Source organism: Xenopus tropicalis, chromosome 10 (genome assembly GCF_000004195.4).
Source record: "Xenopus tropicalis strain Nigerian chromosome 10, UCB_Xtro_10.0, whole genome shotgun sequence".
Taxonomy (NCBI): Eukaryota; Metazoa; Chordata; class Amphibia; order Anura; family Pipidae; genus Xenopus; species Xenopus tropicalis.
This window is the reverse complement of record NC_030686.2, coordinates 587,154-599,502: the sequence shown is the minus strand read 5'-3', so window position 1 is coordinate 599,502 and position 12,349 is coordinate 587,154. Positions and strand designations below refer to the sequence as shown.

At 56.1% G+C, this 12,349-nt stretch overlaps 1 protein-coding gene across 2 annotated transcripts; it reads left to right on the top strand.

The window, feature by feature from the left end:
- The first annotated feature begins 1,117 nt into the window (after positions 1-1,117).
- On the top strand, positions 1,118-7,026 carry srxn1 (sulfiredoxin 1). Of its 2 annotated transcripts, XM_031894789.1 has the most exons (3): positions 1,118-1,367; positions 5,464-5,681; positions 5,768-7,026. In XM_031894789.1, exons 1-2 carry the CDS (start codon positions 1,227-1,229, stop codon positions 5,665-5,667), a joined length of 345 nt encoding a protein of 114 aa, XP_031750649.1. In that variant the 5' UTR covers positions 1,118-1,226; the 3' UTR covers positions 5,668-5,681; positions 5,768-7,026. The 2 variants fall into 2 exon arrangements, with proteins under 2 accessions (XP_031750649.1, XP_031750648.1); XM_031894788.1 differs by having other exon boundaries at positions 5,464-7,025.
- Positions 7,027-12,349: the final 5,323 nt, after the last annotated feature.

Sequence of the window (12,349 nt, the reverse complement as noted above, 5' to 3'; positions counted from 1 at the left end):
GAGCAGAACAGACAGACAGGGGAGCAGGGACAGACAGACAGGGGAGCAGGACAGACAGACAGGGGAGCAGGACAGACAGACAGGGGAGCAGGACAGACAGACAGACAGGGGAGCAGGGACAGACAGACAGGGAGCAGGAAGACAGACAGGGGAGCAGGACAGGACAGACAGGGGGAGCAGGACAGACAGACAGGGGAGCAGGACAGACAGACAGGGGAGCAGGACAGGCAGACAGACAGGGAGCAGGACAGACAGACAGGGGAGCAGGGACAGACAGACAGACAGGGGAGCAGGACAGACAGACAGACAGGGGAGCAGGGACAGACAGACAGGGGAGCAGGACAGACAGGACAGACAGGGGAGCAGGACAGACAGACAGGGGAGCAGGACAGACAGACAGACAGGGGAGCAGGACAGACAGACAGACAGGGGAGCAGGACAGACAGACAGGGGAGCAGGACAGACAGACAGGGGAGCAGGACAGGCAGACAGACAGGGGAGCAGGACAGACAGACAGGGGAGCAGGACAGACAGACAGACAGGGGAGCAGGACAGACAGACAGGGGAGCAGGACAGACAGACAGACAGGGGAGCAGGACAGACAGACAGACAGGGAGCAGGACAGACAGACAGACAGGGGAGCAGGACAGGCAGACAGACAGGGGGAGCAGGACAGACAGACAGGGGAGCAGGACAGACAGACAGACAGGGGAGCAGGACAGACAGACAGGGGAGCAGGACAGACAGACAGACAGGGAGCAGGACAGACAGACAGACAGGGAGCAGGACAGACAGACAGGGGAGCAGGACAGACAGACAGGGGGAGCAGGACAGGCAGACAGACAGGGGAGCAGGACAGACAGACAGGGGAGCAGGACAGACAGACAGACAGGGGAGCAGGACAGACAGACAGACAGACAGGGGAGCAGGACAGACAGACAGACAGGGGAGCAGGACAGACAGACAGGGGAGCAGGACAGACAGACAGGGGAGCAGGACAGACAGACAGGGGAGCAGGACAGACAGACAGACAGACAGGGGAGCAGGACAGACAGACAGGGGAGCAGGACAGACAGACAGACAGGGGAGCAGGACAGACAGACAGGGGAGCAGGACAGACAGACAGGGGAGCAGGACAGACAGACAGGGGAGCAGGACAGACAGACAGACAGGGGAGCAGGACAGACAGATTCCTGAGTGGGAGGAGCCCAGTCTAATCTCCACCAATGAGTGAGGGGCAGGGAAGTCGCAGTGTCCATTCCAGCAGCATCTCCACCGTCCATAACGTCCCAATGAGGGTCCTGATCCGACCCCTCCCCTCTGTCCTGGATGAGAGCAAAGTGCAAAGCCTCATGGACACCTTACAGGTAAGTACCGCCCCCTCTCCCAGCATCCACCTCTGTGTGTGACAGTAACATGGGGAGGGATATTTCCCCTTTAATATCTCACACACACAGTATCAGGGTTCCTATCAATCTGAGGAATCAGCTCTGTGTGTGTAACAATAATACCTGTATATTTATATCTACTTACCCCCCCCCCCCAACTGACTGAGCCCATGTCCCACAGGGGAGGGATATTTCCCCTTTAATATCTCACACACACACAGTATCAGGGTTCCTATCAATCTGAGGGATGAGAGTTATTGCCCCAGAGGGGTAGATAGTGACTGAGAGTTGTTGCCCCAGAGGGGTAGATAGTGACAGAGAGTTATTGCCCCAGAGGGGGAGATAGTGACTGAGAGTTGTTGCCCCAGAGGGGTAGATAGTGACTGAGAGTTGTTGCCCCAGAGGGGTAGATAGTGACAGAGAGTTATTGCCCCAGAGGGGGAGATAGTGACTGAGAGTTGTTGCCCCAGAGGGGGAGATAGTGACTGAGAGTTGTTGCCCCAGAGGGGGAGATAGTGACTGAGAGTTGTTGCCCCAGAGGGGGAGATAGTGACTGAGAGTTGTTGCCCCAGAGGGGTAGATAGTGACTGAGAGTTGTTGCCCCAGAGGGGTAGATAGTGACAGAGAGTTATTGCCCCAGAGGGGGAGATAGTGACTGAGAGTTGTTGCCCCAGAGGGGGAGATAGTGACAGAGAGTTATTGCCCCAGAGGGGGAGATAGTGACTGAGAGTTGTTGCCCCAGAGGGGGAGATAGTGACAGAGAGTTATTGCCCCAGAGGGGGAGATAGTGACTGAGAGTTGTTGCCCCAGAGGGGGAGATAGTGACAGAGAGTTATTGCCCCAGAGGGGGAGATAGTGACTGAGAGTTGTTGCCCCAGAGGGGGAGATAGTGACTGAGAGTTGTTGCCCCAGAGGGGGAGATAGTGACTGAGAGTTGTTGCCCCAGAGGGGTAGATAGTGACTGAGAGTTGTTGCCCCAGAGGGGTAGATAGTGACAGAGAGTTATTGCCCCAGAGGGGGAGATAGTGACTGAGAGTTGTTGCCCCAGAGGGGGAGATAGTGACAGAGAGTTATTGCCCCAGAGGGGGAGATAGTGACTGAGAGTTGTTGCCCCAGAGGGGGAGATAGTGACAGAGAGTTATTGCCCCAGAGGGGTAGATAGTGACTGAGAGTTGTTGCCCCAGAGGGGGAGATAGTGACTGAGAGTTGTTGCCCCAGAGGGGGAGATAGTGACTGAGAGTTGTTGCCCCAGAGGGGTAGATAGTGACTGAGAGTTGTTGCCCCAGAGGGGTAGATAGTGACAGAGAGTTATTGCCCCAGAGGGGGAGATAGTGACTGAGAGTTGTTGCCCCAGAGGGGGAGATAGTGACAGAGAGTTATTGCCCCAGAGGGGGAGATAGTGACTGAGAGTTGTTGCCCCAGAGGGGGAGATAGTAACTGAGAGTTATTGCCCCAGAGGGGGAGATAGTGACTGAGAGTTATTGCCCCAGAGGGGGAGATAGTGACTGAGAGTTGTTGCCCCAGAGGGGGAGATAGTGACTGAGAGTTGTTGCCCCACAGGGGTAGATAGTGACTGAGAGTTGTTGCCCCACAGGGGTAGATAGTGACTGAGAGTTGTTGCCCCAGAGGGGTAGATTGCGGCTGAGAGTTGTTGCCCCAGAGGGGGAGATTGCGGCTGAGAGTTGTTGCCCCAGAGGGGGAGATAGTGACTGAGAGTTGTTGCCCCAGAGGGGTAGATAGTGACTGAGAGTTGTTGCCCCAGAGGGGTAGATAGTGACTGAGAGTTGTTGCCCCAGAGGGGGAGATTGCGGCTGAGAGTTGTTGCCCCAGAGGGGTAGATAGTGACTGAGAGTTGTTGCCCCAGAGGGGGAGATTGCGGCTGAGAGTTGTTGCCCCATTGGGGTAGATAGTGACTGAGAGTTGTTGCCCCAGAGGGGTAAATTGCGGCTGAGAGTTGTTGCCCCAGAGGGGGAGATTGCGGCTGAGAGTTGTTGCCCCAGAGGGGGAGATTGCGGCTGAGAGTTGTTGCCCCAGAGGGGTAGATAGTGACTGAGAGTTGTTGCCCCAGAGGGGGAGATTGCGGCTGAGAGTTGTTGCCCCAGAGGGGGAGATAGTGACTGAGAGTTGTTGCCCCAGAGGGGTAAATTGCGGCTGAGAGTTGTTGCCCCAGAGGGGGAGATTGCGGCTGAGAGTTGTTGCCCCAGAGGGGGAGATTGCGGCTGAGAGTTGTTGCCCCAGAGGGGTAGATAGTGACTGAGAGTTGTTGCCCCAGAGGGGTAGATAGTGACTGAGAGTTGTTGCCCCAGAGGGGTAGATAGTGACTGAGAGTTGTTGCCCCAGAGGGGGAGATAGTGAGTGAGAGTTGTTGCCCCAGAGGGGTAGATAGTGACTGAGAGTTGTTGCCCCAGAGGGGTAGATAGTGACTGAGAGTTGCTGCCCCAGAGGGGTAGATTGCGGCTGAGAGTTGTTGCCCCAGAGGGGTAGATTGCGGCTGAGAGTTGTTGCCCCAGAGGGGTAGATTGCGACTGAGAGTTGTTGCCCCAGAGGGGGAGATTGCGGCTGAGAGTTGTTGCCCCAGAGGGGTAGATAGTGACTGAGAGTTGTTGCCCCAGAGGGGGAGATTGCGGCTGAGAGTTGTTGCCCCAGAGGGGGAGATAGTGACTGAGAGTTGTTGCCCCAGAGGGGGAGATTGCGGCTGAGAGTTGTTGCCCCAGAGGGGGAGATAGTGACTGAGAGTTGTTGCCCCAGAGGGGGAGATAGTGACTGAGAGTTGTTGCCCCAGAGGGGGAGATTGCGGCTGAGAGTTGTTGCCCCAGAGGGGGAGATAGTGACTGAGAGTTGTTGCCCCAGAGGGGGAGATAGTGACTGAGAGTTGTTGCCCCAGAGGGGGAGATTGCGGCTGAGAGTTGTTGCCCCAGAGGGGTAGATAGTGACTGAGAGTTGTTGCCCCAGAGGGGTAGATAGTGACAGAGAGTTATTGCCCCAGAGGGGGAGATAGTGACTGAGAGTTGTTGCCCCAGAGGGGTAGATTGCGGCTGAGAGTTGTTGCCCCAGAGGGGGAGATTGCGGCTGAGAGTTGTTGCCCCAGAGGGGTAGATAGTGACTGAGAGTTGTTGCCCCAGAGGGGTAGATTGCGGCTGAGAGTTGTTGCCCCAGAGGGGGAGATTGCGGCTGAGAGTTGTTGCCCCAGAGGGGTAGATAGTGACTGAGAGTTGTTGCCCCAGAGGGGTAGATTGCGGCTGAGAGTTGTTGCCCCAGAGGGGGAGATAGTGACTGAGAGTTGTTGCCCCAGAGGGGTAGATAGTGACTGAGAGTTGTTGCCCCAGAGGGGGAGATTGCGGCTGAGAGTTGTTGCCCCAGAGGGGTAGATTGCGGCTGAGAGTTGTTGCCCCAGAGGGGGAGATTGCGGCTGAGAGTTGTTGCCCCAGAGGGGGAGATAGTGACTGAGAGTTGTTGCCCCAGAGGGGTAGATAGTGACTGAGAGTTGTTGCCCCAGAGGGGGAGATTGCGGCTGAGAGTTGTTGCCCCAGAGGGGTAGATAGTGACTGAGAGTTGTTGCCCCAGAGGGGTAGATAGTGACTGAGAGTTGTTGCCCCAGAGGGGGAGATAGTGACTGAGAGTTGTTGCCCCAGAGGGGTAGATAGTGACTGAGAGTTGTTGCCCCAGAGGGGTAGATAGTGACTGAGAGTTGTTGCCCCAGAGGGGTAGATAGTGACTGAGAGTTGTTGCCCCAGAGGGGGAGATTGCGGCTGAGAGTTGTTGCCCCAGAGGGGGAGATAGTGACTGAGAGTTGTTGCCCCAGAGGGGGAGATAGTGACTGAGAGTTGTTGCCCCAGAGGGGGAGATAGTGACTGAGAGTTGTTGCCCCAGAGGGGTAGATAGTGACTGAGAGTTGTTGCCCCAGAGGGGGAGATAGTGACAGAGAGTTATTGCCCCAGAGGGGGAGATAGTGACTGAGAGTTGTTGCCCCAGAGGGGTAGATTGCGGCTGAGAGTTGTTGCCCCAGAGGGGGAGATTGCGGCTGAGAGTTGTTGCCCCAGAGGGGTAGATAGTGACTGAGAGTTGTTTCTTACAGAAAGAAGAAGACCTTGTGCCCCCGATTGACGTTCTGTGGATCAAGGGGCAGAACGGGGGGGATTATTTCTATGCCTTTGGGGGGTGCCACCGATACGCGGCCCACCAACGACTGAGCAGGGAGACCATCGCCGGGAAGATCATCCCATCCACTGTCAGTGATTTGCGCACTTACCTGGGGGCCAGCACCCCCAACCTACTGTAACACTGGCAATGGGGGTCCCAGGATCTACTGTTTCCCTATTGGATGAAGCACAACCTGAGGGATCAGCCAAGATTTACCTACTGTAACACTGGCAATGGGGGTCCCAGGATCTACTGTGTCCCTATTGGATGAAGCACAACCTAAGGGATCAGCCAAGATTTACCTACTGTAACACTGGCAATGGGGGTCCCAGGATCTACTGTTTCCCTATTGGATGAAGCACAACCTAAGGGATCAGCCAAGATTTACCTACTGTAACACTGGCAATGGGGGTCCCAGGATCTACTGTTTCCCTATTGGATGAAGCACAACCTGAGGGATCAGCCAAGATTTACCTACTGTAACACTGGCAATGGGGGTCCCAGGATCTACTGTGTCCCTATTGGATGAAGCACAACCTAAGGGATCAGCCAAGATTTACCTACTGTAACACTGGCAATGGGGGTCCCAGGATCTACTGTTTCCCTATTGGATGAAGCACAACCTAAGGGATCAGCCAAGATTTACCTACTGTAACACTGGCAATGGGGGTCCCAGGATCTACTGTGTCCCTATTGGATGAAGCACAACCTAAGGATCAGCCAAGATTTACCTACTGTAACACTGGCAATGGGGGTCCCAGGATCTACTGTGTCCCTATTGGATGAAGCACAACCTAAGGGATCAGCCAAGATTTACCTACTGTAACACTGGCAATGGGGGTCCCAGGATCTACTGTTTCCCTATTGGATGAAGCACAACCTAAGGGATCAGCCAAGATTTAACCTACTTTAAACACTGGCAATGGGGGGTCCCAGGATCTACTGTTTCCCTATTGGATGAAGCACAACCTAAGGGATCAGCCAAGATTTACCTACTTTAACACTGGCAATGGGGGTCCCAGGATCTACTGTTTCCCTATTGGATGAAGCACAACCTAAGGGATCAGCCAAGATTTACCTACTGTAACACTGGCAATGGGGGTCCCAGGATCTACTGTTTCCCTATTGGATGAAGCGCAACCTGAGGGATCAGCCAAGATTTACCTACTGTAACACTGGCAATGGGGGTCCCAGGATCTACTGTTTCCCTATTGGATGAAGTGCAACCCGAGGGATCAGCCAAGATTTACCTACTGTAACACTGGCAATGGGGGTCCCAGGATCTACTGTTTCCCTGTTGGATGAAGCACAACCCGAGGGATCAGCCAAGATTGGACGTCCCAGGATCTACTGTGTCCCTATTGGATGAAGCGCAACCTGAGGGATCAGCCAAGAATTACCTACTGTCAGGTCTTAATAACTGCCACCCACTATGATCATGAATAGCCCCTCCATGCCCACCCACCCCCGGTGCCCACCCACCGGTGCCCACCATACCCACCCACCCCCGGTGCCCTCCATTCCCACCCACCGGTGCTCTCCATGCCCACCTCCGGTGCCCTCCATGCCCACCCACCCCCGGTGCCCTCCATGCCCACCTCCGGTGCCCTCCATGCCCACCCACCCCCGGTGCCCTCCATGCCCACCCCCGGTGCCCTCCATGCCCACCTCCGGTGCCCTCCATGCCCACCCACCCCCGGTGCCCTCCATGCCCACCCACCCCCGGTGCCCTCCATGCCCACCTCCGGTGCCCTCCATGCCCACCCACCCCCGGTGCCCTCCATGCCCACCCACCCCCGGTGCCCTCCATGCCCACCTCCGGTGCCCTCCATGCCCACCCACCCCCGGTGCCCTCCATGCCCACCTCCGGTGCCCTCCATGCCCACCCACCCCTGGTGCCCTCCATGCACACAGGAGCCATAAACAGACTTGATGCCACCAGGACCCAAGGGCCTGACAAGGGGCCCCACTTGCCCTGACTGTAGTCGAACTGAGTCGGGATCTTTTGGGATCTAATAGGGGATTTCTAGGAATCTTGTGTCCAACTGAACCGACTGCAATGAATTTATATCTGAGATAAAGGGGATAAAGGAATAAACTTGTATTTATTGTGTTTAATGCACGTTGGTACATAAGCCTAAATGCTCACATGGGGGGGGGGGGGTTGGGGCAATAAGAGGTGCTTTGTGTATGGGGGGGGTAGATAGTCATGAAGGTGAGGGCCATACCATGTACATAGAGGGGACACCTGGGATGTGGGCAGATACAGACACTACAGTCTCTGGGCTCTCGGTACTGAGAGATTCTGGTACCACCAGGCAGAGTGTGGACCCTCCCCATCAGGGCCAGGCTGTGCCCAATGGGCCAATCCCCACTCAGAGCCCAGGCACGCCCCCTCGTCAGACATAACGACCAGTGCAGCGGCAATGACATCACACATTTAATTAACTCATTTGTTCCCAATAAAATACATAAAAACTAAAGGCCCCCATACACGGGCCAATAGTAGCTGCCGATATGGGTCCCTTGGGCAGATTCGGCCCGTGTAGGGGCAGAACCAAGCGGCCTGGCCAACCGATATCTGCCCGGAAATTGGCCAGATATTGATCGGCCAGGTTAGAAAATCCAGTCGGACCGGGGACCCTATTGGCTCGTTGATGCGCTCCCCGAACCAACTGCCCCATGGCCGCAAATGTAATCCGATCCCCAGGGCCAAACGATCGGATTCGCCTACATGCCTCCCCGATATTGCCCACCCATAGATAGGGATATCGGGTGAAGATCCACTCGCTTGGCCACATCACCAGTTTGTAGGGATCTGTTTGTAGGGATCTGTTTGTAGGGATCTGTTTGGAGGGATCTGTTTGGAGGGATCTGTTTGGAGGGATCTCCTCCTGTTTTGGTGGTGAATAATTACAAATAGTAGATTTATGTTCATTTAAACGTGTTTTAATGGGTCTGCCTGTTTGCCCCACATAAGCCCGCCCCCAGGGGCATTTAATGCAATATATTACATCTGAGCTGTTACACGTAGAATACCCCCCAATCAGGAGCCCTTGAGGGGATGGGACACAACCCCCCCTGGGATGACGCCATTACGAGGCCACAATACAAACATGGGGGGGCCTTTCAATCTCCCCCCTCGTCTGTTTTTGATTTTCTTTCTCTCTGGTTTTAGCTTTAGCCTTTCTATAGGGGAATAATGGGGGGGTCACTAAAAAGTTTCCCATATCTGAGGTCAGATTTTAATGTTCCCCAGTATGTAAGCATTGTGCTTTTGGACTATGGACTAATTAACCCCTTAGTTTTTATGTATTTCATTGGGAACAAATGAGTTAATTAAATGTGTGATGTCATTGCCGCTGCACTGGTCGTTATGTCTGACGAAGGGGCGTGCCCCCGAAACGTTACAGGGTTCGTTACTATTTATCCCACTTAAACAAGTCCTGTTGTGCCGGTATTTTGTGCCCAATGGGTGCCCTAGGCAACCTGGCCAGTTAGCCCCGCCCATCCCCGCCCCCTCAGTTCCATGTGTATATGTGTGAGGGGGACCTGCCATTAAGAGTGAGTTCTGGGGGGGCGGAGGGTCCAAGGGGCAGGAACAGAAATGTCTAGGAGAGCAAATAGGCATTCTCCCCAAATGTGCCCCAAAATATACCCTGAACTGCCCTTCACTTGGGGCTGCCCAGCCAGGTTGGGTACCAGCCAGAACATTCCACTTATACTCCATGGGGGGGGGCTGCCCAGCCAGGTTGGGTACCAGCCAGAACATTCCACTTATACTCCATGGGGGGGGGCTGCCCAGCCAGGTTGGGTACCAGCCAGAACATTCCACTTATACTCCATGGGGGGGGGGCTCTTAGTGTAGGTCAGGTACCAGCCAGAACATTCCACTCATGGGGGGGGGTCTATCATGACGCCGCTAATGGCAGGAACCCCAATGCCAACCCCCAACCCCCAGAGGGGAGTTACTTGATGAAAAACAGTGTTGGACTGGGTGCCCAGGGCCCCCCCACAAAACCTTAGGCCAAATCACCCCACTCCCCCCTTCTCTGTCCACTCACTTTCTTTAGTCTCTCACTATAAATCTCCTTTCCTCCATTTCTTCTGTTTCTTCTCATATAGAATTGAGTAATGGGCATGGTATGGTACGGGGCAAATGGGCCTGATGGGCCGACACTTGGGGCTGAACTACCCCCCCCCCCCCAGTAGCCGCACAATCCCGGCTGCAGTTACTTGCCGAGCCCACTAGGTGTCGCTGTTCTCCCAGCCGAGCCCACTAGGTGTCGCTGTTCTCCCACCAGAGCAGCCGAGTCCCAGGGCGGAACATGCGGAAAACATTGGCCCCCGGGGCTGAACTTTCCACAGATCAGGGTTCCTAGGAATCCGCCAATAAACTGCAGGTACCGGGCCCCTCATTCCCGGGGGCCCCAGAGATGTGACCTGGAAACGCGCCCCGCGGAGAAGGGAAACTGGAGACTCACAAAGTCCATAGAACTCCATTGTTTGGCCCCTGGGGGGGGGGGGGGGGAGGAGGAGGGGGGCGCTGGGGTTTGTTTGGAAACAACTGACTTCTTAGTACTTTCCCTTTAAATGTACATGTATGTGCCGGGGGGGGGTAAATGTGAGGGAAAGTGCAGCTTGGGGCCCTCCAGCACTACAACTCCCAGCAGCCACCAAGAGATCCCTGCGGGAGAATTTGTTGCCCCCCCCCCCAGTCCAGCTGGGGCACTACAGACAGAGGATAACGGGGGGGGGGGTATTAGGGGCAATATAAGTAACGTACCTATGCCTGGTGCTGAATAGAGCCCCCTGTGCCCCTCTGCTGGCACCCTGGCACTGCCCCCCCCAGTCCAGCTGGGGCACTACAGACAGAGGATAACGGGGGGGTATTAGGGGCACTATAAGTAACGTACCTATGCCTGGTGCTGAATAGACCCCCCTGTGCCCCTCTGCTGGCACCCTGGCACTGCCCCCCCAGTCCAGCTGGGGCACTACAGACAGAGGATAACGGGGGGGGGGGGTATTAGGGGCAATATAAGTAACGTACCTATGCCTGGTGCTGAATAGACCCACCTGTGCCCCTCTGCTGGCACCCTGGCACTGCCCCCCCCAGTCCAGCTGGGGCACTACAGACAGAGGATAACGGGGGGGTATTAGGGGCACTATAAGTAACGTACCTATGCCTGGTGCTGAATAGACCCCCCTGTGCCCCTCTGCTGGCACCCTGGCACTGCCCCCCCCAGTCCAGCTGGGGCACTACAGACAGAGGATAACGGGGGGGGGGTATTAGGGGCACTATAAGTAACGTACCTATGCCTGGTGCTGAATAGACCCCCCTGTGCCCCTCTGCTGGCACCCTGGCACTGCCCCCCCCAGTCCAGCTGGGGCACTACAGACAGAGGATAACGGGGGGTATTAGGGGCACTATAAGTAACGTACCTATGCCTGGTGCTGAATAGACCCCCCTGTGCCCCTCTGCTGGCACCCTGGCACTGCCCCCCCCAGTCCAGCTGGGGCACTACAGACAGAGGATAACGGGGGGGGGGTATTAGGGGCACTATAAGTAACGTACCTATGCCTGGTGCTGAATAGACCCCCCTGTGCCCCTCTGCTGGCACCCTGGCACTGCCCCCCCAGTCCAGCTGGGGCACTACAGACAGAGGATAACGGGGGGGGGGGGGTATTAGGGGCACTATAAGTAACGTACCTATGTCTGGTGCTGAATAGACCCCCCTGTGCCCCTCTGCTGGCACCCTGGCACTGCCCCCCCCAGTCCAGCTGGGGCACTACAGACAGAGGATAACGGGGGGGTATTAGGGGCAATATAAGTAACGTACCTATGCCTGGTGCTGAATAGACCCCCCTGTGCCCCTCTGCTGGCACCCTGGCACTGCCCCCCCAGTCCAGCTGGGGCACTACAGACAGAGGATAACGGGGGGGGGTATTAGGGGCACTATAAGTAACGTACCTATGCCTGGTGCTGAATAGACCCCCCTGTGCCCCTCTGCTGGCACCCTGGCACTGCCCCCCCCAGTCCAGCTGGGGCACTACAGACAGAGGATAACGGGGGGGGGGTATTAGGGGCACTATAAGTAACGTACCTATGCCTGGTGCTGAATAGACCCCCCTGTGCCCCTCTGCTGGCACCCTGGCACTGCCCCCCCCAGTCCAGCTGGGGCACTACAGACAGAGGATAACGGGGGGGGGTATTAGGGGCACTATAAGTAACGTACCTATGCCTGGTGCTGAATAGACCCCCCTGTGCCCCTCTGCTGGCACCCTGGCACTGCCCCCCCCCAGTCCAGCTGGGGCACTACAGACAGAGGATAACGGGGGGGGGTATTAGGGGCACTATAAGTAACGTACCTATGCCTGGTGCTGAATAGACCCTGGGAAACGCAGGCAGATAGATGGGTCAGTCCCCCAGATACCCAGCCAATCAGGAACCTTCCCTGTTTATTTGTTGAACCTGTGAACGTGGGACGAGAGCGCTGAGCTCCCATTGGTGGGAAAGTCAGGGAAGCCGCGTCCTGTCCCAAAAAAGCTGAAGGTTTCTTTCTGGGAAAAATGTGTCCCTGTTGTGCCCCCCGCTGCCCCCCCCGACTCGCCAACTGCGCCTGGGAATGGGGAGAACCTGCAGGTCACACGGTGCAGCTCCCAGTCCCATCAACAGCGATGCATTCGGCCAATCACAGCCCACCTGGCGCCGCTCTATTCTCTGTCTCTCCCTACTGTCTCTCCCTACTGTCTCTCCCTACTGTCTCTCCCTACTGTCTCTCCCTACTGTCTCTGTCTCTCCCTACTGTCTCTCCCTACTG